The 26,897-nt window shown below is 42.7% G+C and overlaps 1 protein-coding gene across 1 annotated transcript in view; it reads right to left on the reverse strand.

Annotated features, from left to right (window-relative positions):
- Positions 1-270: 270 nt before the first annotated feature.
- DAAM2 (dishevelled associated activator of morphogenesis 2) overlaps positions 271-26,897 on the reverse strand; it is a 120,391-nt gene continuing 93,764 nt past the window's right edge. The window contains exons 17-25 of the mRNA XM_066546542.1: positions 26,633-26,717; positions 25,012-25,118; positions 24,222-24,310; positions 23,294-23,462; positions 21,378-21,485; positions 19,903-19,963; positions 16,210-16,341; positions 7,780-7,950; positions 271-6,393 (exon numbers count right to left, since the gene is read on the reverse strand). Coding sequence (XP_066402639.1) covers positions 6,178-6,393; positions 7,780-7,950; positions 16,210-16,341; positions 19,903-19,963; positions 21,378-21,485; positions 23,294-23,462; positions 24,222-24,310; positions 25,012-25,118; positions 26,633-26,717 — 1,138 coding nt within the window. The 3' untranslated portion in view covers positions 271-6,177. The remainder of the gene's footprint in view (positions 6,394-7,779; positions 7,951-16,209; positions 16,342-19,902; positions 19,964-21,377; positions 21,486-23,293; positions 23,463-24,221; positions 24,311-25,011; positions 25,119-26,632; positions 26,718-26,897) is intronic.

Here is a 26,897-nt window from a genome sequence, read left to right on the forward strand (position 1 = left end):
TGGTAACCTGCTGGCTCTGTAATCAGCTCTTCACCATTGCACAGTGTGGGGAGAATGTGCTTGTGTTCCACGGTGTTGCTTGTGCCCCCAGAACAACCTGTGGAGCTTCTCACCAGCTCTGCAGTGACAGTGTCACCTAAAGAGCTGCACACTCTTGACCAAAACCCCAGAGCTTAACAAAAACCTGCACCCAGACCCTGACTCACCTATTGGAACTTTGTGGCAAAATGCACAGAAAATGAAACTACCAAGAAATGTACAGAGACACAGTGGGGGCAATATATCTTTAATTTTTTTTGCTTTTGCTTTTTAGTATTACAGTATATTCTTATAAAAAGATACAGATAAAAAGGACACTACAGGATTTGTACATTTAATTCACCTATAGTCTTAAACTGACGAAGAAATGAGGATAGGCCAAGGCATTACAGCAGCACACAACCTCCCACTTCAGTAAGCAGCACTGTACTTTCTAGCTTGGCAGGCAGGGCCACCTCCCAAAGTGGCCTGCGAGTTTCAAGCTGAGCAGGCTTGCAGGGGAGCAGAATGGCTGCAGGTGGGGATGACTTGGAAGGGAGGTGTTGAGCACAGAGCAGCTCAGGTACCGAACATTCCCTCGCAATTCTAAAAACTGCAAAGAGCTTTAAAGAGCCTGTTTAAAGGCAAGCAGGAAGGGGGCAAATGGCTTGTCCTCAAAGAGGCTTTTCTAGATCACTTGGCTCAGAGCTCCTAGTGGGGGAGGCTGAAAGGACCGTGCCCTACATGAGCTGTGGTAGAACATCTTACTTTCTTACAAAACTGTCTAAAGCAGAGTCTTAGTCCAGATCTTACTTTTAATTCTGCTGATGTAAAACCAGAGCAACGTGAACCGGTTACTGTGGATCAATTCTACATTACTACCCATAACAGAAGACTCCAGTTTGGAACTATCTGGACTCTTTCATTAAATGAGTTTCCAAAATACCACAATAGACAGGCATCCTTCTCAGCAGGCACAGTGAGCAAATCTGGCCAGCTTCAGAGAATACTGGTCATCACAACTACTACTTAGATTAGTAGATAGCTTTTTTTATGCATTATGTAAATCAATATATAAATTCTATATTTTCAGTTGGCCAAATTGTGTTATCCAGGTTAGCCCCTTCTACCTTTATAAGAGAAACAAGGATGGCCAATGGAGACTACCTCTTTGCATGGCAGGCAATCAGAAACCTCCTGTGTCAAGCACAGAATCCAAGGAGCCATGGCCAAACACCTTCTGATCGCCAGAGATTCCATGGGCTACAAACCAATCAGTATAAAGATTTTGCTTACCTGAGGTAACCTGAGGAGGTGGGCTGGAGGAGGAAAGAGGTAAAGTAGATGAAATCATTCTTTGGCCATAAAGATAGGGAGGAATATTAGCTCTGAGGAAGGAGAACTGTCCCAGTTTTTCTCACTAGTGTGTTAAATCTGGTGAGAAGTTACAGGGCATCAACCACTTCTGGCCATGTAGCCAAGCTTCTCTGGAATAATGGACCAAATCTGTGTGGAAGGGTGAAGTTTGGACGTGCAACTATACACCTTAACTCTTTTCTATCTTCTCACCATGATGCATGATAAAAAACAAACATTTTTTGTAGAAAGTGGTCTAAAATAACCAGCCTCCATCAGGTCACCACAAGCTTCAAAATGAGAGCTTTCCAAGAACCAGGATCACCAGAGGCAGAGTAATTATGACAAAAGCCAAAAGGTTTTTTTTTTTTTTTCTCCCTCCCTTCCTTCCCACACCAAGACTGCTCACCTGCATCCCCTGGCCTGGCTCAGCTGGCACAGGAGCCAAGCCAGCTCTCCAGCTGGTGTAATGCCCTGGCACGGTCTCAATAGTCTTTGCTGTAATGCAGTGTATACATACATACATACAAACATAGCAAACTAAAATAAGGCAAAATAAATAGAGGTGTCAGATTTACAGGTTCCCCTTAGAGATTCCTAAAACCTTTTTTTTTTTAAATCATTTAACCCCCAAACAAACAGACAAACAAAACCCAAAACAACCAACCTAGAAACAAAACTGCATATATCATGTACATCATCTACTGTACAACGGATCTCATTTCCCCTCACAGAAACTCCTGACACAAGCTTCTCCCGTGCAACCCAGCTCAAAGTGTGATCTTTCCTAAAGAAAAGGAAAGATTTAGCCAGTGGGGCTGATCATTATGGAAACACCTGCCCCACAGTCTCCCACCAGGATCCTTTGCAATTCCTTTCCCTTCCTCAGACATTGTGAACACATTACAGAAATGCTTCTGAAGGACATCCAGGTTTTTTCCCTAGTGAGGAAGTCTCTCAGCCCTGAACACTAGTCCTACTTCTGCTCTCGTAGGGAACTGGTGCCTGGACAATGGCTGTGATACAGAGCACGGAAGAGTCTTGCTCCTTGAAGTCACTTTACCTTGTAGCATTTCTAGAGACACAATAGACTGAGAAGAGCGACTCAGTTCAAAGCAAGTGGAAGGGGGAGGGAGTCTTCTTCAGTCTTTTCTGGGCTCATCCTCATGCAACCTGCACAGCAACAGTGCAGAGACGCAGAGGTGAGTGAGCACTAAACCTCTAGGGATAAATTCTGGAGACTTCAGAAGTAGCTCTTCTAGGTGTGAGGAACTTCATAATAAAGTCAGCAACTACTGTATTTCTGCAGAAAGCAGAACAAGCCCTCAATTATGCCTTTTTTTCTCACATCTCCTTCTTCTCTACTTACTTCCAACTGCTGGTTCTATGCACAGGTGCAAGGACAACAGCAGACCCTAGCTCTTCTCCAGCTTCTTCAGTGATGTTAGACCTCAGACCGCTTCCTAAACCTACCCAGGAATAAGATTTTCCTTTCTCCTTCAGCACCTGGCAACTCAAGTACAACTGCTGAAGAAGAGAGCATTATATGCACTCATAGTACCCAAGAGATGAGAAACATGGACAAACTTCAGCAAGAATCTGATGCCAGGCCCTACAGCAGAGCCAATTTTTTCCTTATCTTCTGTGTGCGTAACCTCATCTCATACAGTTGGTAATTTAATGGGCCACTCTGCTTGTCACCACTTGTATGAAAACACTGCTTGCCTCAGTGTGAAACTGAGCTTTTCCAAAACCTTCTTTATGAACTTTCACCATGGAGTCAAGAGCCTGGGGGACTGTCCAGCACACTGAACAAAACTTTTGGCCACCATCACTGATTCAAAACGGGGAGCCTGGTGCGCTGGAGTGCTGAGAAAGTTGAGCTGCATTGAATCGGGGCATGACTCTGAGCTTTCTGTCCATTCCCTTAAGGATCCCACAGCTGATTTACAGGAGTTGCACAATCTCTCATTATTAATGTATGAGTTAAAGAGGTGGCAAAACTATAGCAGCTTTCTTTGACTCCCAGTGTGGCTGGAGTGTTGTTGCGTACCATCATGCAGGACCTCTTTAAAAAATCAGGGCTGAACTGTGTACACAAAGGGACAGAGGATTTATCACTCTCTCTGCTTTTGCTACATTTGTGCCTGGCAAAGTGACTTCAGTTTCAGAAAGCACAGCACAAACCTGGTTTGACAAATACTGGGGCAGGGGAAATGCTGTATTTATATTCAAAGGGTTTGCCCTGAGGTGTTTCTTCTCTGGCAGCTGCCATGCTGACAGTCTGCCTTATCAAACAAGTACCTGGGGAACAGGCAAGCAGCTGTACTTGCACATCATTTTGCACTAGGACTGACCTTGGCACTACACGTGAAGTTCTGGGTGAGTCCTAAACCCAGGGAGAACAAAGAGGGAGGAAAAAAGCCCTACAATGTTCTAATGCCTAAAAGCATAATCTTTGGAATTCAGGGATTATTCAAATCTAAACTCAACTGTATACCAATTTGGCACATATTACCACCTCTCATATGGCTTACATGGCATAGGTTACATGGCATGCTTTAAAACAAGACAAACAAAAGGGCTGGGATATATAGCAAGTCTACTTCAGGGAGCAGCAAGGAGCTTGTTAATATAATTTACAAGAGACATTTCTAAAAATCCATTTGTAATTTAAAATAAAAATGCTTAAAAAAGTGAGATTTTTTTCTTAAACTTTCAAAAACCTTTATGAAATAGTCTTTCTTCTACAAGGTGCTTGTGTCCACTGCAATAGGCATTGCTGTTAATAGCTAATCCCAGAAGGGGAGTGGGATAATAAGGGAGGAGAATGCACCCAGCTCTTGTAAGATACCAGCTCTTTACGATGAGTATTATACAGAGGCGCGGCAGTCTGGAATGTCCTAAACAGGGAAATTCTGGGGTGGGAGACTCAAAATCCAGTAAACAATGAAACATCAGAGTTTAACAATTCTGACTTTTTTGCTTCTCTTCTCTCAATTCTCTTTTTTGCTTTTAATAGTTTACATAATTATTTAACTCTCAAAGTGTTCAGAAAACCACCACAGTTTGCTTCTCCAACATTGTAGTGTGTAATACTGATCAGGCAGTGTGCATTGCAGAGGAAGTTCTGTTCTGCAGACTCAGTGCAGAGCCTGAGGTTAAGAGACATTCAGAGAAAAATCAAACCAAACGATTAAACTTTCCTGGGATTCCTTGACATTTGTGCTATCCACTAATGCAGCAATATGTAGATGGTGGGTCCCTCTTCTCAAATGTTCTCTCTTTTCTTCCTGTCTAGGAGGAAGAATCCATCACCATTCTTTCTTTTCCTCTTTTCCTTCTCCAGGGAAGATAATAAAAAAAGAAGACAAGTTTGAAAAAAAAAGGTAAAAAAAAAGGCCATGACAGCCCACACAATCCAATTCCTTTCCTAGAACCATGAAGACACACAGAATTCAAGCCTCTTCTTGGGTTCTTTGCTTTTCTGCTTATTTCATGTAACTTAACTACAAATTTATTTGTTTCTTCTGAATTAACTCAACTCCAAAGCCTGATTGGCTTACACAATTCTGTGTCCTCCTTGAAAAACTCTCAGTTTTAACTATGGAGCTCTCCCTTAGTTTATCCCAAGTGATTTCTTCAAAATGAAAAAGTCAGCATGCTCCAAGGCTCTCCTTTGACACCATTCATACCTTTCTGAGTGATGTGGTTCCCCTCAGCAGGAGTGGGGTGTGTGCAGTGGTGGCCAGGCTGTTAAACAGAAAGACCAGTTCATGCCAACAGCAATCACAGCTAGCATCAAGTGGAAAAGAAATCTCACTTCTGGCAGCCAGTGAACCTGTTCACTGTTTGCTACTGGAGACCTGTGGATGATACTAGGGAGCTCCCAATTTCCAATCTTGCACAGAAAGATAAGAAATTTTCCACTGATTCTCTGCCAGCCCCCAGCAATGACAACAAACTCTACAGTCATCTACTTGTAATCCCAACCTGGCAGTGGCTTAGTTTTCTAAAGGAAAGCCAGAGTTTCTTTCCAAGAAGATGCATTTCACAGCCTGGAGACTCAACCACCAAGAAATTCCAGAAAACTCCTTCTAGCAAAGCAGAATCCAAAAGACTCTTGCAAATTATTGTATGTTGATCCTGATTCTTGATTTTCATTTTGTTACAGAAACTGAAGACTTCTTTCTAAGCTTCACTTGCTTTGGACAGTGTAGGCCACACAAAAATACTATACAGGACATGAGCTAAAATGCATTTTCCAGGTGCTAATCAATGGCTTATAAAATCCAGTTCTAGAAGGGTTTGGAAACTTGAGAACCACATCCCAACAAACCCCTGAAGGCCAGTCTAGATCCTGAAGAAGTGATAGTTTTTTACAGAGTTGGTCTGAAATTAGTCTTCCTTGTTATCAGCAAGATGGAGATCATGACTAGTTTTTACTTTGGCACACATAAAATTATCTTGTTCCAGCTGTGAGGCTGTCCGCAAGGCCCAAGTACTTTCTGTCATCACCATGAGGCCTTTGATGACACAACAAACTCCCAGAAGCAAATCTGTCAGCTCTGCATGGCCCAGTCACAGGCCCTGCTGGATCCACAGAGGCACTTTTATAATGGTTCAAATTAGGAGCACAGAGAGGGGTGAGAAGAAAGCTGATCATGGAAAGGTAATGTCTCTAGCTACAGACCAAAGCCTTTGGGGCAGCTGTCAGCCAGGCGCCATCACACACATTCATCTTCCTTGTTTTGCACTTTTTCAACACCTTCTTTTGGTTGATTATTTCTCTTCCTCTTGTAGTTAATAATTTAGCTTTGTCACCACCCGCTCACGGCTTGTCTCTAAGCCTTGGTTCCCCGAACGCTTGCGGTTACGCTTGAGCTTGGATAAGTCTTTGTCAAAGACTTCACCCGACCTTAATGCTGACACCAGGTCATCAAACTCCCCACTCTCTTCAGAGATGCTTCCAGCTTTTGCTTTCTTTTGTCGCCTCTCTTTCTCCCTCTGTTCTTTTAGCTGTGGAGAAGGACACAGAGTTTTAGGATTAGCTAATCAAGATGCCAGGTCACTAGGTACACTGCCAAGAAGTAGCTAAAACGTATCAGCACAGATTAAGGGGAAAAAAGAGTAGGAGCTTATCCACAAGGCCATCACCTGTGCCAAGAGCAACAAGAGGCCATGCTGGGCTTCTCTTCTACACAGGCGAGAAGAAAGCAGGAGAAATGAGGAATGAGTAGCAGCACACGTCTGCCTCACAAAGCACAATTGGCCTGCAGCAAGAGGACACATGGGATCTCTCCATGCTGCTGCTGTTTTGCACTAATTTTACAGCAGGACAGTGCCAGCTCAGCTCTCTCTTTCCACTGCTCAGCTCCAGAATCAGTAGCACTGGCAAGGGATGGTGGCTATTGAGAAGCAGGTCACTCACTCTCCAAATGCTAGCCCCACACTGCAGGAAGACTCTTTCCATAAGGCCTCCCTCATGGCGTATTAGGCCTATGAAACCATCCTAGAGTGCTTTAACAGTGGGCCCTGAACTTTCCAGGCTGGCTGAGAGGAAACTTGAGCCTATGTCCTGGCATTTTATCCCTGCGTCCAACAGTAAGGCTGCTGGAATCCCGGTGTTTTACCTCTCTCCTCTTCTGAAAGGCAAAACCCACTGCTTTTGGCTCAGCAAACATTTAAATCAGCAAGCAATTCCCCGCAGCGCGGCCTGGGGCCATGGCAGCAGCAAGGGCTAAGGCATCAGCAGGGTGAAAGGAGGCAAGGGACTGAGTTCTCAGGCAGCACAGAGGCTGGGGTTAGAGGGGGAGGCTGGTTCACACGAACCCCTGGGGACACACACATCTGTCTCCCAGCAGCAAAACCCACAGAAAGCTCTCCTGCCATGTCAAGGCCAGACACGGCCCCAGTAATGAAGGCATTAAGGCTGGCCAGAGACAAACAGTGCCAGTGTGGGGGCTGCAGCAGGTGCCAGGGCATTTGCTGTGTCACTGTGCACTGCCAGATGACAGGCACACAGCAGATGATGATGGAGTCTGACTGGAAGCTGACCAGCTTGGCAGGACTGAAGGAAATCTGGCTTCTCTGCTTGCTGCCCAAAAGCAGGATAGTCTGGCATGGGGTGGTGGCAACCCCATCCTGCAAAGTGCCAGGGCAAAAATGCCTGGGCTAGATTTGGTATCTGAATCCAAAAGGAGGTAATCTGGGAGTCAAACAGTACATCCTCGAGAGCTGACAAAACAGACAGCAGGGAAAATGTCATATATAAGAACAGAATTATTCCAAAGAGAGGTGTCAGGGAGAAGAACATAAAACAGTGACAGGACATGAGCACTGGAATTTCTCTCAAGGCATGAAAAGGTGAGGGAAGGAAACATCTTCCTGTGCCCAGATCCTCACCATGGCCTCCATGCGTGCCCTGCGCTCCTCCTCTTCCTTTTTCTTCCTCATATTCTCCAGATCTTGCTTGGCCTCTGCAAATGACTGTAAGAAAGTGTCGAAGATGCCAAAAAATTCATCTGGCTGCATCTTGCCCTCGGTCTCTCCAAAATGCTTCAGTGCCTTGGCATACTGTCAAGGGGGCAGAAAACACAAGAGCCATAATTAAGGAGGCAGTTTGGAGAAGACAGCAAGGATAGCTTAGGAGTAACCACACCAAGTAATTCAATACCCTCTGAGTATTCATGTGGCAAGAGTAGAAACTACCCCCAACAATAGAAGTGCCTCTCCTTAAGGCAGGTGCCTCCATTCCTGAAGAGTCTCCTGGATATCCTTTGGGCAACATGCAGCAATAGTGCTGGGAGAGCACTAACTGTCCACTGATACAAAAAGTGATCTTTAGTTCCTGAGGGCAGCAGAGTAATTTCAGAGGATGACACTGTGGCCACATCTTGGCTGCAGCTGCAGGACAACCAGGGCATGGAAGACAGTGAGCTAGCTGGGGAAACAAATAGTTTTATTCCATACTTTTCCCTTCCATCTTCCCTTCAAATCCACTTTTAAAATGCCTGGAGGTAAAAGTTTTTTGCAATAAAGCTACAGTCTATCCTCTCAGAAACCTTCTGCAATGTCATCCCTCTCTCTGGAGTCCTCTGAGTCAGGGTGTTACCCAGGAGAGAGGAGACTACAGACAGACAAGGCATGAGAGAGGGGCAAGGAAAGCAGCCAGGGCTCCCAGGCAGACTTAAAAGAGAGTGAATACATCACAAGTGGTTTTTATTTTAAAAGGCAAATGTTGAGGCTGCAGGACACATATGGAGGCAGCCAACTGGCAGGACTTCAGTCAGAGGGCAGTCCTGATGGGATATGGTAAATTCACAGCAACCCCTGGCTCTTGGACATCAGTCCTGCAGTAGTTGTACTCTCTCCTTTGCACTCTCACACTCCCAAGCAGGTCTCATTGCTCACCAAAATGCACTCAAATGCAAGCACATATAAACTGTCAGCAGCATGTACACATGTACAGTAAGTGCTGTGTAAGGACACACATCCATCCATTGCCCAGCCACCCTCCCTCACACTCCTCTGGGCTGCAGCACCCTCCGGACAGGACTTGTGTCCTGAGGCACATTCCCTGCTTGCACTTTAGCACACAACCACAGAGCAGCAGAGCATCCTTACAAACCTCAACATTTACCAAACCAGGCTATGGACTGTCCTCAAGCTCTCTGAGGCATGTTTTCAGCCCATACTAACGCAGGCCAGTTTCCCTTTCCTTATGTGAGTGCTCTTGCAGAATGGAAAAGACAGTAAGAACAGTTCAGGCTCTGATCCCAGCACAAAATGAATTTGGAAGCAGGTCTTATAAACCCCTCTGGCCCTGCACCAGGTAAAGCATAAACAATGTCTCCCAGTCAACTGCAGGGGGAAGAAATCTCCAAAGAAAGCAACTTCCTTCTGGCACAGCCTGAGAGATTCAGCATCTCCCCTTCTCTGCTATCCCTGCCAGGCCCACAAAGCAGTTTGAAGCAATAGATTCTTTTTTCTTTCTTTAAAAAGGCTGTGTTCTCAGCCAGAAACAAACAAAGAAACCCAAAGAATCTTGGAAAAAAAGTGTTGGAAGAAATGCAAATTGCTTTGAGCTACCAAACATGGCAGGAGTTGAAGGAAACACCACATAGAAACAGCAACAGATTACTTCTCTGTTTAACTCCTTTTCTCTTAAGCCTCTGAAGACATACCCAAAGTATGCACACCTACACCCTCTCCCCACTCATCTCTGTAATTTTATCTGTATATAATACACACATAGGCTTTTTGAATATTGGGGAAGTGCAGCAGTCTACAATAACCCACACTGAACCAGCACCAGCTCTTTGGCAGAGAGCATACAGGCTGTAAATACCACAGAAGGAGATAAAGCATCTCCATATGCTCTATTTTCTCATCTTGCTTGCTTCAGTGTGACAATCAGCCAGGGAGGCAGAAAAGTGCCAGAGAAAGATTTCAGCACAGGCATTGCCACCACTGCTTGAACACACAGATCACCTGAAGCTCATTGCTCACAGGGCATGTGCTACCTGGAATCTCTTCCCACCTAATTTGTCATTAACTCCTGTGAAAATTGCAAGTAAAGCATAAATTAAGAGCAGTGACTAGAGCTGCCAGCAAGAAGGAAGGCTTGTCCAACTGCTGCACAGCCTGAAGTCAGGGGCAGCTCACAGGAGACGGCTGTTGCACCTTGCAATGCACTCCTCCATCCCATGTACCTCCTGTGCTCAGCAAAAGTGAGTGAGAGGGCACACAGAAATGAGCTGGTTGAGTCCATGAATGTCCACAGGGGTTTCCTAGTCACTTAAGGAAGCTGGAGGTCGAAAAGGCAGAGGTTCCTTGCCTGGAGCTCTTGAATCCTATATACATAGAAGTCTCCTTTAGAGGGTGGTGTTGTCTGCAAATGTTCTGCACAAGGCCTGTCACCCAACTACTAGGACCAGCTAGTTCGTGTCACACTGGCAAGAGGGGCTTTTGCCACTGCCTCCCCACTGCCACTCCGAGGAGGAACAGTGTTGCTGTGCTGGAAAGTCTCAGCAGCCTGGGAGCCTTCCAGACACACTCATGAGTCTAAGGTGTTGCAGTCTCTAAGCAGCAGCAAGGAGGCTGAGAACAGCCTGTCTTTGGCGCCCTGTAACACAGAGCTTAGGAGGTCACAATCACTTATTGTAAAGCAGTGAAAGACAAAAAGCAAAAACTCTGTGAGCTGGATGACCTAAAATAACTACAAAAGGAAAAATCTGGACTTCACTGAAATAAACACTCTCCTTATTTCTCTACCCTCTCTGGAAAAAAAGCTGACTGAGCAGAGGAAGGCAAGTCAGGAGATCCAGCTTCTGCTGCCAGCTCTGCCCATGATGTGGCTTGGGAATTCATGCCTCCTTTCTGAGCTTTGTGTTCTCCACTGGTTACAGAACAGAAAGTGTCGCCCCACTGATCTGATATAGCAAATGGCAAAAGCAGTTCACCTGTAGTTCATCTGTACAACAACTGCACTAATGTAATGCACTATTGTAAAGAGACACATGCTGTCTTTTCACTGTTTAAACTACAACAGACCCCTCTGGCTTTATTACTTCTTCTACTTCTCTGCAATTCTAGGTCTGTGACCACATGTGCTTTTCCAAACACCGGTGCTGGGATGAGGGGCAGTGAGCTGCCACAGACAGCCCCCAGAATGCTGTCACAAAGTCCAGGCTTCTACCTGCCCACCGTGGCTAAAATCACACTGCCTGCCTCACTCAGGGCATTAAGAGGCAGAGTGGCACAGAGGAAGGTGCTCTGGATCCCAGCCCTCTCTGTGATGGGATTTGTGTCACCATGTACAGATCACTTAACTGTTCCATGGGCAGGTTCCCTGCCAAACAGCACCAGCTTTGTGCACAGTTGTGAAATCTGTAGCTAAGTCCTCATGCATGAAAAATGCTTCCCAGAATTTTGCGATGTGCTCTAATATTGTGGAACAAGGGCTGAAACTTGCTTATTCCTGAAGTCATCTGGGGACAGATGACATGGGCAAAAGCAAAATGGAAAACTGTGTTTCAGCAGGTTTTCCACTGTAACACAGAATGGTATATCTTTTTTTATTAAAAAATTCATTTCTGCACCATAAGGGCCCCCAAGCTCCATGATATAACAGGTCCACGAGCTCAGTGCCAGTTCTGCTTCCTCTGCCAAACTTTCCACTGAATTTATCCTCTTGCCAAAGCAAATCGTTTAGACAGTTGTTTATTTTAAAAAGCCATTTTAGCAAGGAGAGGGAAAGCGGGACAGCAGCACACACAAACTCTGCTGTGCTTGCCAATGAAATGTTAAACAGTGGCAGAAGACCTCTGGAAATGGCAGGAATGGGGCTCTATGAGGAGAAGGACAAACAGCCATGATAAAAATTTCCTGCTGTCTGTGCTGTCTGCTGTTGGAGGAAGAGCCAATACACAACTGAATTATACCATGCAGCCATGGAACGTGAACTGTATTCCTCAGACAAGTACTCTTGAGTGTGCTCTTATGAAGACAACAATTCGGTACTGAGGCAGGTCAAATAAATGCCTTTTTTCTTTATGGGGCAGATCAGTTAATGGAAAGAGGCCTGCCAATTTCAGGCAGGGCTGGGCCCAGCTCTTCTTGTGCCTAAATGCTCTTAAAGGATTCTCCCATGAGTTTAACAGTTACATTGAGCTACAAGTGCTTTAAACTACTCTCATAAGTAAGATGCCAACCTGCACTGCAGCATCTGAAGTTCTAAGTTACTGTACAACAGCTGTGTGGATTTATTTACCAAATGGCTAGTGGTGTCTTTTGTAGAATCCTCAGTCTCTGTCCTGATATTCATTTCCTTATTCATGTCCTTATTCATTTCCCCAGGGGCTGACAGAAGACACCAGTCCCCAAAATGCATAACTGAAATGCACAGCCTATAACTAGCACTTGGACTATAGCATTTCTTTGTGCTTCATAGCATTCAGCCATCAATGACTATTTTCTTAAATGGTTTTCACTCAGCAAGCTTTCACTGCCTTTCTGTTCTTCAAAACAGTTACTCTAGGCTCTAAGCTTATAAAATGTATGTGCAGATTCTGAACTCCTTTCTCACACCTTGCTTGAGAGGAACTGTCATCAGAAAGACTGGAAATAGACGCTTTTCCTACCCACCTTGCCCAGGCAGTAGTCTTCACAGTATCTCTACAGACAGGCTTAAGTTTGACATTTAGCACAGGGATGGCAATATCTGACCAAGCAGACTTTGTACTCCTAACAGGATCCAGAGTGTCCTAAAAACAGGTTTGTTATAAACCAAGCACAAAGCAGAACAGTTCTGAGGAAGTCTAGTGATGTAAGTTCATACCTGTCAATATTTAAGTACATAGTAAAGATTCATATGGGACAAATGGCACCTTTTCCAAGTAGGAAAACAAAATTCATACCATAGGAGGTTACTCTTCCTCTGCTTGGGCATTTTCATTGCTTTCCCACAGGAAACAGAAAAAAATTTTCATTAATAAAATTCAACCTCTTCTTTCTTATGTTAAAAAAAAAAATCAATTTTTCATATGTTCAAACACATAAAAACTGGTGAAGGATTCCAGGGCAGAATTTCACTTTCTCCTGCCCCCACCTTCCAGTTTATGGGAAATGGCAGAAAACATTATCCCTTGATCTAATCTATATACTCCCTAATAAAGTGGTATTGAAAGTGAGAAAAACACAAAAAGAACAAGAACCAGCTGTGCTAGAAAGCCTGTTTAGAGAGTTGGTCTAAGTTTTTAATCAGTTCTTAACGGAGCCATCTGTTTACTGCATGAAGATAAGTACAGTTACAAGGCTTCCTCTGCAAACATGGATGCCTGCATCTGACAACCTGGCCCTTTAAATTTAAAATATCACTTCCTCCCCGTGGCCACGGACTTTGAATGGTTCTGTTCAAGCAAAAAGGCCAAAAAGGTACTGCATGGGATTGTGAAAAATATTGTCTGCTGAGAAGGTCAGCACCACATCTTGGTAATGGATTGTTTCCATCACTAAAGAAATTACTTTTGCTAATATTGGAAAAGTTTTAAAAAATATAAAATTTCCCCAGTTTGAAAAGATAAGTTATATTGTTTTAAATCCCAGCTGAGGAAACATGGCTCTGATTAACTCATGGTAATCAATTAACCACATCTAAATTTAGGATATTGAACTCCAGCTGTTAAAACTAGGGCTTCATTTTTATTAATAAATCTGTGAGTCACACCAGCTCTTCCTAGGTTCATTTGGATATTGTTCAAAGTCCTCCCTGCCCTACTACCTTTTTTGCTCAATTTTCTTTGCTTTGAGAAATCAAAAAAAAAAAAAAAGCACAGGATAATCAGATGTCTTGGTCCTTCTCTTCCTTTAATTGTCTAGTTCCATTATGTCTCCATGGTAAGAAAAAAGCTTGTGATTCAACAAGCACAGAGAGCCCATTGAGGTTGGAAGATGTTATAAGCTTTGCAAAGCACATCTGGTTTGTTGAAATTTTCCTTTTTTTTTTTTTTTTCTTTTTTAAGAAAGAAAAGAGGAAAAAGAGGAAGAAGAGAGGGCCAAAATAATATGAAGCAAACATGAGAAATGGCTCAACGCTGGTTAGGACAGACAGTTCCCTTACTGGAATCCAAAAGCAGCTTTTTGCCAGTGGAAGAACCAAAGCCATAGGTTGAGCAAAAGTTGGAATGGTGTGTGTTCAAACATAGCAAGGGTGTGTGAGGAGAAGGTAGAGTAACGTTTCCTAAGCATGTTATAGTCATTAAAATAAAACATCTCTTTATGTTGAGTGCTTTATGTTGGCTATGTCTAAAAAAGCGTACAACAACTTCCAGACATACTGCTCTGTCTGCAGGGAGTTTCTCTGGTTATTTTTAAAGCAAAAGAATGGCATTTTTCCTGAAAGTGTCTGATCAAGGAAACTTGCATTGCTGCGCTGGACATGTACCACTTGCTGATTTTTAACCCCCAACTGAACTTATAAAGAATCTGCATTGGGTTTTTGTCCTGGTGTGCCAAAAAGAAAGGAGCACCACCCTCTTTAACACCAAACCAAAAGTTTGCAGTCTAAGCCATGGACAGAGTGAATATCTTTCCAGAAATGTCTGCTTAACTATAATGAAATTGAAAAATTTACCCAGTCATAATACAAAAGCCCCCAGACCATAAGAGAAAAACCAAGTTTTTCTCAGTAAAAAGAGAAAAACCAAAGACCACTGAGAAAAAACAAGTTTTTCTCAGTAAATTTAGTGGGGTCACAGAATGTAAAGTATTTTTTTTGTGCTTAGAGAGCCAGTATGGTGTGAACATCATTATACTGGAAGTAGTTTGAATTTTCTCAAGCAATATGACAACAATGAAAAATGGAAGTGTTCAGAGCCAGGCTGGAGGGAGCTCTGAGCAACCCAATCTAGTGGGAGGTGTCCCTGCCCATGGCTGGGGGGAGGAGGTTGGAACTAGATGATCTTTAAGGTCCCTTCCAATCCAAACCATTCCATGATACTATGAAAAAATTAGTCATGTTATTCTCCCCAGAATTTTTTTTGTGGTGTTGGACTGCCCAGCTTTGCCCTCTGAGTGTTGCAACAGCTACTGCCCCACTGGTGTTTGCCAGGGCAGCCCTCACTGACAGCCGGTGGCTCCGGCGTTTGCAGCTGCAAGTCACTATTACCAACTTTATCTTCACAGTGAGGAAATGTTTTTGAATCACAAAATAACACTACTGCAGAGGAACTGGATGAATGAGGAGTCTTACTGTCAAGATCCTCAGCCTATATTTTCAAAATCTAAGGCCTTCTGATCCAATAGCACAGCTTTCATTAGTAATGCAATAGGTCCTTTAACACTAAAAGGACTGACACCAGAGTGGAAACAATTCAATCCAAAAGAAATAACCCCTTTGCTTCATATAGCCAAGCACTTTTAACATGCCAGCCAACAAGGGCAGATTTGCCATTACATATAATTTACTTTAAAACTTGCTCTTCTCTAAACATTTTCATATGCTTATGATCTTTTCACATAAATTCTTCCTCATTCAGCTGAGAGACAGAGGGATTACTGCCAGATTCCAGCCATCAGCAAAGAACAAGCACCTCCTTAGGTGCACCAGTCTGGTAATGGAGGTGCAGACAGTGAAAGGACAAAATGATTGCAGCAGCACCTGAAGAATAAACATGCACATGGTTCTGGGTGTGTAAGAAGAAACCAAAAACTTCAGACAAACCACACATGTTTGGGATTTCTATCTTTGTACTGAAATACACCCAGTAACAGAGAAGTGGAAAAGATCAAGCATAGCTGGTGTAGCACTGTACCAGCCGCTGAGAAGAAAATTAACTCTATCCCAGCTAAAACCAGGACACCAAACTACCAGGTACATTTTTAAAGGAAAGAGACAAAGCACAAATGTCCCCCGATGAATGAGCAAAGTGGAATGCAGTCAGAAGGAGAAGGTAAAAAGATGTGAAGTCACCATCACTAACAAAGGACCCCTTTCTTAGCATTGGCTTAAAGGGCATTCCCTTCCACACAAGGGAAGGTGGCAAGGTGTGGTATCCTGTTATGCAGGATACTGCCACTGCAATTCTATGCCACACAAGAATAATGCAAAGATTAGAAAGAAGTGGGTAAGAGCATGATCCTTCTTTTAATCCTAAAATATGTTCTAACTGGATATACCCCACATTAGAAAAAATAAGAAACTTCATCCTGAACAATTTTCAGTCTCTATTAAGTTTTCATGGCAGTCCCATCACCTTAAATCACTGTTTCCATTTTAATTCAGGATTTTGACTGAGCTGATGAAACTCTATTCACTTCAAAAGGAATTCTTACCTTGTCTCTAGCTTCATTGAGAAGGTCTTCTAACTCTGAGAAGCTGAAACTGGCCACAGTGATGAAATCACTCATCACAGGAACAAACCTGTCCCCTGATTCTCGCATGCGTCTCTTCTGATAATCCAGCTCCTGAAAGAGAAGAGATAGAGACATGCAAGTGTCAAAGATTCCTCAGTGATGAGGAAGGCAGCAGGAAAGTCCATCCGTTTCACTCACTGCAGAGCAGGCTCTGCTCCCACATTCATCCAGAGCTCTTAACTTAGAAACCATTTTCTCACTAAGTCAGAAGTTTTTAGGCGAGAGAAGGGAGGTCAAGGTGGGATGAAGGAAGGTCCTGGTTACAGTTTTATTTATCCTCAAATGACAACCATTCCCAAGAAAGCCATCAACATGCTGAGTTTCTAAAGCAATTTCATAATTTAAGCATCAACTACATGAAGTGCTGCATTTTTTCCCTATGCAAAATGACAAATGATAAAGAGCTTTGTGCGGCAAGTGACTTTAGGATTTTTAATAGTGAGTTTTGTTCCACTGTCTCTTCCCATGGTCAATCAAAATGCTGTATACTTGGGAAAATGTGTTCTAGATCTGCTCTTTATTTCTCTGAAAAGCAGCAGGTGAACAGCAAAAAAAGACATCAGAATTGGTTCTTCCACTGAAGGACAAGTAGACAGATGCCAGGTGCAACATTTGTTAGCATCCTAAGCATTATCTTGGACGCCATAAAAGTGACAGTTAGAAACTGGGGCTATTGTGCGAAGAAGAGATATGGTAAAAGTAAAAAGAATACATAAAACCATAGGAAACAATGACCTATTTGTCTGCTACCTACCAAAAGAAAAAAATATGATTGCAAGATTCTTTCTGGCTCAAGTTTTTTAGTTTTAAGCCAAGATTACCCATAGCTATCTCTTCCCTGACTTTAATCATCATGCTTGAAACATGGAGAGAGCTACAGACCTCCTGAAACTAGCTAATTTATAGTGAGACTGGATGTCTCTCATGCCTGTGCTTGGCTTGTGTGCTGTTGAGAGTCTCATGGGGACAATCAAATTGTAATCTGGGCCTCATTTTTATTCTCGGCTGAATAATCAGTGAGAATGATAAAGCCTGACTTTCTCTGTAGGGAAAGCAGCATGAAGCAGCAGGTCAAGTTACGATCTGACCCTCTGTTCCCTTTAGAAAAAAATACTTTTGTGCTGGCTGCAGCTCTAGCTCCATGCATGTTGGGTGCTCTCTGTTACTGCTCATCAAAATAGTAGTTCACAGAGCTGAATGGGTAGGTTTATAAGCACCTATGCTGAGAAACACCTTGGGATTTGCTCCACACAGTGTTGCTGAATGCCAAGAACTACTTTGGCCATCAACAACCTAAAATCTGACATGATATATCTTTTGGTCTGGTGTGAGTTGGAAAAAGAATGCAACCACCACAAGGAAAGACCACAGAGGAGAGAAGGGGCAGGAAAGGCAATGTGGAGGTGGCCAGAGAAAGCCCACAATAAAGAAGTACTACTTCCCCTGCTTTGCATTAAATTCCCTTCTCCTGGTTTCCTAACAGATCACAAGGGACAGTCCTGGGAGCACTGCTCAGTACATCATTTTGCAGTGAATTTTGTCTATGTTACAATCACTTTTAAATGAACCTTACAAATACAAGAAATATCACTTCACATGCTTCTAAGATTTCTTTTTCAGTCACTCTCATTCAAATTTCATTCTAATTTTGAAGCTTATTTTAGCTGAAAGTTGCTCCACTCTCTCCTTCCCCCTTTCTCTGGCAGGTGAGTATAACAATTCTGTCTTCTTACTCTCTGTTGAAAGCTATGGCATTTGGGACTGTTACTTGAAAGCAGGGTTTTTCAAAGTAAAATCAAGATTAGGTGGTCTGCTCTTCAATTTCAAATTCAGTTCTTCCCTGCAGAATAATTACCTCAAAATGCAAGAAAGCTTTAAATCTACACAAGCAACCAGTATGACTATGTAATCAGCCAGAGAGTGACACCAAAGAAAAATAAATTCCTCTAAATCTTCTAGAAATGATCTCTGCTAATCATAGTAGCACACAGAGGCTGGAACTGGCCCTGGTGGGCTGGGTTCTCTAGAGGGATGAAATGATTCAACCATGGTAGTAATTTCTCAAGTGGTGGTTATGATCTTCTTGCTGTGTGAGAGAAGGGCTCTGATGACAAAGTTCCCTTCCATTACTTATCTGTCCTTCTGGAAACATCCTACACAAAGGCAACAGCTGTATGAATGTCTTGAAAATGAATGCATCTTATTTTTATATAGAAGTGAGCTGCAAATCCAGGAAGCCAAATGGTTCATAGTACCTTTAAGAACATCTGACTGTGAAACTATTTTTAGCTTTCTATTCTTAAGGGGCCTTGAAGAAACACCAGTCACTGGAGCCAAAGCTGTGGTGAGAACACACTGGAAGAGAATCAAGAATCACACCTTCCCCTCCTCCCCCTTCCACCTGACAGTGATCTTCTATTGTTGCTACAGTGCTGCTTTTTACACGCCAGAAAACCATGGACTGAGCAAGCAGACTGGGAGGTGCTGGCAGCCTCAGAAGAAAAATACCATGGCAGGAAGAAGACCAAGGCAGGAAGATGGTGATTGTATGGGAAGGAGAGGTTGCCCATGGAACCCATGTATAGAAAAGAGAAGAAAAATCAGCTGTCAAGGCAAAAGGACAAATAATCTCATGAAAGAAAGCAAAACAGAGTTAGCTACTCACATTTCAAAGGGGGGGAATTGTCTGTCCGAGCCAAAAACTGGGCCTCTCTTCATGTCATGAACTCCATGTCAGCCTTTCCTTTACAGGTTCTTTTAATTCCCAAACACTGTACTCCATGTATGGAGCAGTATTTCATCTCATTGCTGCATTTTCCTTTACCCCAACAATCCAGAAATAAGCTTGGGAAAGTTTGGGGGGTTTTCCTCACAGGAGGATCACTGGTTAATTACACAATGAACTGCTGGCAACAGCCAGACAGCCTGGGGGCCACTGACAGGACAAAGATACCTTCCTCTATCGCAGAGGCAAAAGCAAATTCAGATCACGTGAAAGAAAAATGAACTCATCACTGTCTTGTTTCACGTGAATGAGAAGGACTGGAGGGTCTTGTGTTAGTCCCTTGTAAACAGGTAATCCTTGCACAGAAATCACCCAATGCAATTTTCAACAACTAGCTTTCATTAGTAGCAGTAATGTTGCTTTGCTTGCCAGCTCAGCTGCTTCATTTTTAACTAGTTTCTATCCTTCCCTTTGCCTTCCCAAGGTGTGCTTAGGGTAGAAGATAGGGTTGCATATAACAGAGCACTACCTGCTTACTACTACTCCAAGAGCCATGTGAAACACTTGCTCAGCAGACATCCATCCCTCAGTAAGAAAGAGTATGAATTTTATTTCTTCTTTCAGTCCATGCCACTTTTCAAACTGTCCTTTTACTTTCCAGGTTGAGATCAAACAAGCTTTTCATTAGCCTTAACTTTGCTAAGATCATCAGCAGGAGCTCCACATGAGAAGCTTTTATTTGTTTTTTCTTGGTTAATGCATTCTGGAATGGAATGGAAAGGAATGAAAAAAGAAAGCCCACTTTATCTTATCATAAAATATATACTGCCCCTGATTCTGAGAGAGATATTGTAATTGTGGCACTTTGGAAACCTTCAGATACTTACATTTTCAACAGCTTTCAATCCAGTCTTTATGTTGTTGACTTCCTTCTCCAGCTCTACCAGGCTGCACAGGAGACAGAGGCAGAGCAGATAAAACAAAAAGAGCAGTGTTACTCAGGGGTACAGGAACTGTGCAGCAGCACAGACCACTGGCCCATCACGTCTGGGATCCGGCCTCTGGCACCAGCCACGCCAGATGACTGGGAACGAGGGGAGGGGGATCTGTTGATGCTCTGTGCTACTTTTTGTATGTAAGATGTAAAAGGAGGCAGACCCTGCTTGCCTGTGGTCACACTGAAAACTGGGATTTTCCTGGGAAGGAAGGGGGAGGCTGCCCTCAGAACATCTGCCCTGCAAGCTGTGCCTGACCCTTCGGCCAGGAGCATACGCCCCACAGCCACCATGCAGAGATCAGCTGACACACCAGCAAGGAGCACAGCTTTAGCACACACATCACTGCAGTCTCAGATTATCTCTACATATGATTCTTACACCACATAACTACTAAATCCCATTAGCAGTACAATTACATGTGATTTTTTTTTTTCCTCCCTCCCAGTTCAAACTTAGTTTTTTCCATCTGCACTTCTACCATATGGTAGTCTGGGCCAGCTTACACTGTAACTGAGCATAGAAACATACTGTTAATGTTCATACATGCTTCCCTAGGCACAAATGTTACACTGAATGTCTGCTCATCATATATAAATGTGAGTTTCTTTTTTTTCTAGGACTCGTGAGAAAAATAAGTCTTGAATTCCAGATAACCAGTGAGCACCTATTTGTGAGTCAGCAGGCATCCCCTCCAAATATTTGGGGAGCAGTAGCTAACATCTCAAAAACACCACTAAAGCTTTAATTAATGCCTTTTAAGTGTGAAAATACATTAATTTTTCACTTGTCTTTCATTTGTTGACTAGTTCCTTACACGAAGGATCATGTGTGGGTAAATATTATGCATAATATTTTTTGAGCAGTGCTTTGGAAAGAGAAAAAAAAATTTGTATTTTGGGGGCTGGCTTCTGTAGTAATTTTTCACAAACACTTCCAGAACTGGACCATTGACTTTTTTGAAAAAGTATGATGCTTTCCATATTTCTGTACAAGACTGATGTGTGCAAAAGTTTGAACTGAATTGTCCTGAAAAAGATTTACTGTAGCCTCTGTGCCTAACTGACCCTATCTTAGAAACAAACCTGCAATTACCCAGAAAAAATAGCACACTTAGATGAACAGCCATAGAATATGGTGAGTGAATCACAAGCAACAGCCAGCCTAGTTAGAAAGTCTGATTCAGAAATAAAGTAAATACAGGAAAATCTAAGTAAAGCTATCAATTCAGTTATGTACAACAAAGGCATTACAATTGTAAGGCTGGCCATGGGTTTGGAAGACAGAAGTTAAAAAAAATTATGATAACTAAGTTAACAGAAATCGCTGGGAACTTCAGCTCTGAGAAGTAATAGCACTGGACTTACTTGACTTTTGCTGCTTCTGGAAGATGCTGCAACTCAGACTGGATATCTAGGATATCTGGATAATTCTTTTCAAAGATCATAATTAGGTAGTGCAAGAGTGTAATGTTCCTAAAGAAAACAAAATAAAAACAAAAGGTAGAAATGAGAAGGAAGATGGTCACAAGAAAGAAAGGATAGTGAAAGGATTGCGACAAATCAGTGAAAAATATTTGGGGAGGAAATGTGTTTGTTTGAACAAAATAAACAATGTGTCAGCACTTAGCAGCTGTGCTACTGAAAGAAAAGTGCAAAGGATTGAAATGGATTAGTCCTTTATGAACCATCCTTCCTAAAACCTCAAGCAATATAATGTATCCTAATTTATTCAGGGACCACCAGCATGCTTCCATCCATGTATGTAGATAGTGTAATAGAAAAGAAAATTGCATAACACAGTATAATATTTGTCACCAGATACTTCAGAGAATAAACAACTAATAGTACTAAAGGGACATTAACTTTTAAGGGAGAAGCAAGCTGTCCTCAGAGGAAATGTGGAGAAAAAAACCCCAGAGTTGATCAAGAAAAGAGAAAAGTTCTTGAAGATTGGAAAAGCTGCAAAAAAACTACAGCAGTAATGAAACAGCTGAGCTTATATGTACTAACGTAAAACCAATGGCAGCCCAAGTAGGAGCAGATGGGATTGAGTTGTATGAAGGATGCAGGAGAGTGTTTAAGGAAATTTGTAAAGTAAACAAGAAATTCTGCATGTAAAGAGAACAGACAGCCATAACAGCTACTTCTTTGGGTGGGTGTTATGTGGTTAACTGACAGGGAAGATAGCAGATGGCCACTGTTTCACTCAGACTGGAGCCTTGGAGCTGGGAAACTGGTGAGGGAACAGAATCTGCACAGGACATCTAATACATGGAAAAATTAAGTCAAGCTACATTAAGGCAAAAAAGAGTTCAACATTTGCTATACAACTGTTAGCCTTGGAACACAGAAAAGGACATTTTGGTAGTCAGAACAGTACTCTGTTAGTTCAAACTCTATTAGGTAGGGATGAATTTCTTATGATATTTTACTGCCATCATTCATTCTGTCACGCCTGAAGTAATTTAACCACAACTATGGTCTCAGCAGGTCTTAAAATTCAAGGAAGGTGCAAGTTAGTAAGAACCTGCAAGGTTCTTACCCCAAGGAGTTTCCTTTCTCCAAGGAAAACCTTAGTGCTGCTGTAGTTGAAAAGTCATATTCTCTACCCAGTCTCAGCTGGATTAATTTCCAGAACCAGTATGGGGATATGGGGCAAAACACAGAGTGACTATAAAGACCTGCAGTCCATGTAAATGAACAGTAAACTCCACATTCCAAAACCAGCTGTTTTCCTTATCTGCCCTAGATACAACCAGGATCAGTCTCTCTGAGCTATGCCTTATGGTTTCATTAGTGGTATACATAGAGGAAATGTTTGTGACAGTCCTGCCTCAGAAATATACACCATGTTTCACAGGAGACATAAAATTGTTTTTTTTCATGTTTGCTCAAAAGTTTTTTTTCATGTTTGCTATTTTTGCAAGACTATGGCCATAAAACTTTGGTAGAAAGAGAAAATTCCATAGAAATCCTTCTCCTCCCTAAACTTATTTCAGTTTTTGTGAAATACATTTTGTCATCTATGCATAAGGTTGCAGAAACACACTCCAACATCAGATGTGCGCAATCCAGAGAAACAGCAGAATTTGGTTGCTGTGTTAATAGCTGGTCTTAATTGCTGCAGAATCTTTAAGAGTGAAAAGCACTACTTAAATGCCAAGTAAGACATGATTTTCAATTGTCTACAGAGCAAAAAGCAAACAAAAAACCCATTTTCCCTACTATGCTAATAGATAGAGCAGCACAGTTACCAACATATTTATGGCCTTTCACCCCACCTGTCTATGCTGGATTTGGTGTCCGCAATTTTGTTCAGGCTGGAGACTTTGAAGCCATAAGCGCTTCCCCTTTGGCCCTTGTTCATGTAATTCCCAAAGGCAAGAACTACCTCCAAGAGTTGCCTCAAACGCTTGCTTCGGATGAGTTCTTTGGATGCCAGAAGAATGGCTTGAAGAGAGAGAAAAAAGAAGCTGTTATTGCACAGTGGCTGTTTTTAACATGCTGGGGCCCATAATTTGAAATACCCTGAATAGCATTTGCACAACGACTGCTGCAACTCTGTCTGGGTGCTGTCCTTCCTGCACCCACACAACCCCAGAATGAAGGCAACTGGAAGGAAAATGCACTACACTGAACTTGTAGGAAGCTCCTCTCAACATAGGACCAAGGCTGTTACCTCACACTCTAAAAGCATAGCCAGTGAGAACAGAGGAAAGGCTTGAGCTCTTCTGAAAATGTAGAGTAGAATACACTCACTTCTTCTCTGCAATAACCATGGATGTGATACAGAAACCACACACCTCCCCTGCTTCTAGGTTACACGTTCCCAGATCATCAATGTCCTGAAGTATCTATTCTAAGTGCCCTTTAAAGAGAGAAGATGCAAGGACTTGAGGGCGAGAAGGGAAAGCTGACCTCAACAGAAAGGCTATGAAAGTTTTTGGCAGCTCAGCACAGGCTGACAGCACACTGTCATATTTGTCAGGTCATATTTACAGTGTAACAACCATGGAACAGACTTTATTAAGTCAATGGGTGAGAAAGAAGAGTGTCAGACTGAACTTATTTCTTAGGATACGACATGCCTTGGGCTCACTGGCTTTACAAACACAGCATGCATGTAACAGCATCTCCTTTGAAGACAAGCCCCTCTTGACCTTCCCTACCTCTCTGCCCAACTCTTAGAAAAAGCTCTCTTAACCATACCTTCCACTTTTGGTTTTGCTTCTGCCAGCCTCTCTGGAAACTTCTTCTTAAAGAATAATGCTTGCAGCCGCTGCTGGTAGTGGTCAATCCTGCATGAAGGGCAGAGGAAAGCCAACACTGAACTGGAACTCTTGAAGTCCAGGGCCAGTATGCTCCCCACATAATCTAATGGTTGGATGTTCAGTACCATGAAGCCAAGGCATAGGATTATGGACATAGTTCAAACAGATAACACTACACAATCAACCTTTTTATGAAAATGGTGGACCTCAAGTCCCGTTTTGCTCTCAACTGAAAAGGAGCTGGAAGAATTCCCACTATATTTAAAATATAGTCATGGGAGATGCCAGCCACACCTCCATTAGCAGAACAAAATGTTAATCCTCATCAGGGGTGTAGCAAAGTCGGAACAAGAAAGAGGGTCAGAGGATAAGGAGATGAGATAGCTTGACAGAAAAAGGGATCTATATGAAATCCTGACCCCTGGCTACACTACATCTGACACTTGTATCTGCATTCCTTTTTGTGAACAAATTTAGGCAGAGGAGGCAGATTTCTGCTTGTTGTCAGGGCACAGGCCCTTATGCACAGAGAGTGCTTCTTGTCAATAAAGTTTGTGTCATGAACAGAAATATTTGTAACATTCACAGGCTTCTGGCAAACACAGGGTATAATGCTGGCCCACAACCTTGTACATTCCCCCACAGTGCCAGATGATCCATTTTCAATAACAATTACAGCTGCTTCCAAGAAGTCCTGTGAGCACTCTCCTGTAATGTACCAAACAGACCTGCTCATTTCGAAGAGGAAACGATCTGCCCGGGCCATGCGCTCGATTTCGTGTTTGTGCTCCTCCAACAGGTCAGTATCGCTCTTTTCAGGAACAAACTTCAGTAGCTAGAGTGAGAGACACAAACCAAACACTGAGATGTGAGATCCAAGGAAAATGAGAGGGGGACAGAGGAGCACAAACAAACCCTGGTGTAGTGAGAGACCTCAGATTTCTCTGCTACCACTGGGAAGCATTACATTGACTCAGCCGTGTGACCATAACTTCAAAAAAGTGCAGCTGTGTCTACAAAACTGACCTCTTCTAAACCTTTGCTTGCTGTTCTGTCTTTATCCTTCACTGACCCCATTAAGATTAATTTTTAATTCTATGGGGAATTTCCCATTTCAAAATCCTAAAGGCCAAGTGCTACTGCAACTTACCCAAGGGGAAGTACAGAGAGAACTTGATTCCCACAGCACTACTTGGAGTTTAGATTGGTGCAAACAAGAGCAGGATGTGTCCCAAACAGAGTGAAGTACCCATCGTGCCTATCGTACATACAAAGCCTCATCTATCTCTCTCGGGTATGCCCTCCACTGCTGAAACAATAAACAATAACCAAACAACTGGATATGCGTCTGACACTGGCTGCTATTCATATGCTGACCTTAAAAGCTCATACTTGGACAGACTTTTGACAGAACTGGTGGTAGCTGTGCTTTAGTATGGTTACAAATACTGCCCTGCACACAGCCTCAGCTCACACCCACAAAAACCACTCACAAGGCATATGAAGCACTCTGCCTTTTACCACTTGTTAATACTTTATTGCACTCTGCAAATATGTGATATTCAAAGGTGTGGAGCATCAGGAGCTTGCAGTGACTTCTGGAGCAGCTGTGGTTATTCAGAGAACATGACAAGTAGGCTATAAACTTCCAAAATGGAAAAGCTTTTGGTTCATGATTAAACACTAACTGCCCAGAAAGAAGGAATCACATTTATTAGACAGTTCATAATTATAATGTTTTGCACACTCCTAAGGAACTTTATCACATGTCTCTTTGGTCAAAGCATCATCTGTCACCTTCTATAAATGGAAATTGGGCAATGGTGGTGTAATTGAGGGGGGTTCTTCCTCACAAGTTATACAGCCAACCAGGTGCTGGTGATGGAAGTACCTGGCCCCCCCTTCTAATGGTTCCTGTGATTCCTTCTTGTCCTGGCTCTAATCATTGACCTACATAGCCTGGTTCCTGACACTTCCCAATAGAAAAGGCAGGTAAAGAAGGGAGATGAAGAAAAAGAAAAGAGAAAAGGAAAACAACAGCAACAATAAATACTCAGTAGGAAAAAGTAGAGATAGGAAAAATTATGGAAAAGAGAGGACCTAAAAAGAAACCTCATACCACCTATAATCATGCAAATTTTGCACCAAGAAGAGAAACAGTTACATGACAGAGGTATACACACAACATTGGGGAAAATACTTTTCACATGCTCTCCTGTGCAGCTCCACTGACATGACAGAGCCAAGTTCTCATCTGCAGAAAAACAGCAGTGCCAGTAGACACATGCACTTGAGAAAAGGCAGTGAAGGACCTAAAAATAAGTTATACCCGATTTTAGTCTTTCTCACCTGCTCAAGCATATCTTTTGCTAGGTCTTCTTGTTCATCCATCTTCAAGATTGCTTGTCTGATTTCTTCATTAGACAGCTTCAACCTTTCAAAAGTATCAGCATTGTGCCATTAGTGCAAAGCTTAAGTGACTCTGACAATTCAGAAAGTAGGAAGCCTGAAACACTGCACTAAACAGGCATGAAGCAGCCACAGCAAGCTCTACTGTGACATTGCTATTCTAGAATATTCAGAAAGAGGAATAAATCAGTTCTAAACACAGAGG

The sequence above is a fragment of the Molothrus aeneus genome, chromosome 3, assembly GCF_037042795.1.
Source record: "Molothrus aeneus isolate 106 chromosome 3, BPBGC_Maene_1.0, whole genome shotgun sequence".
NCBI classification, from domain to species: Eukaryota; Metazoa; Chordata; class Aves; order Passeriformes; family Icteridae; genus Molothrus; species Molothrus aeneus.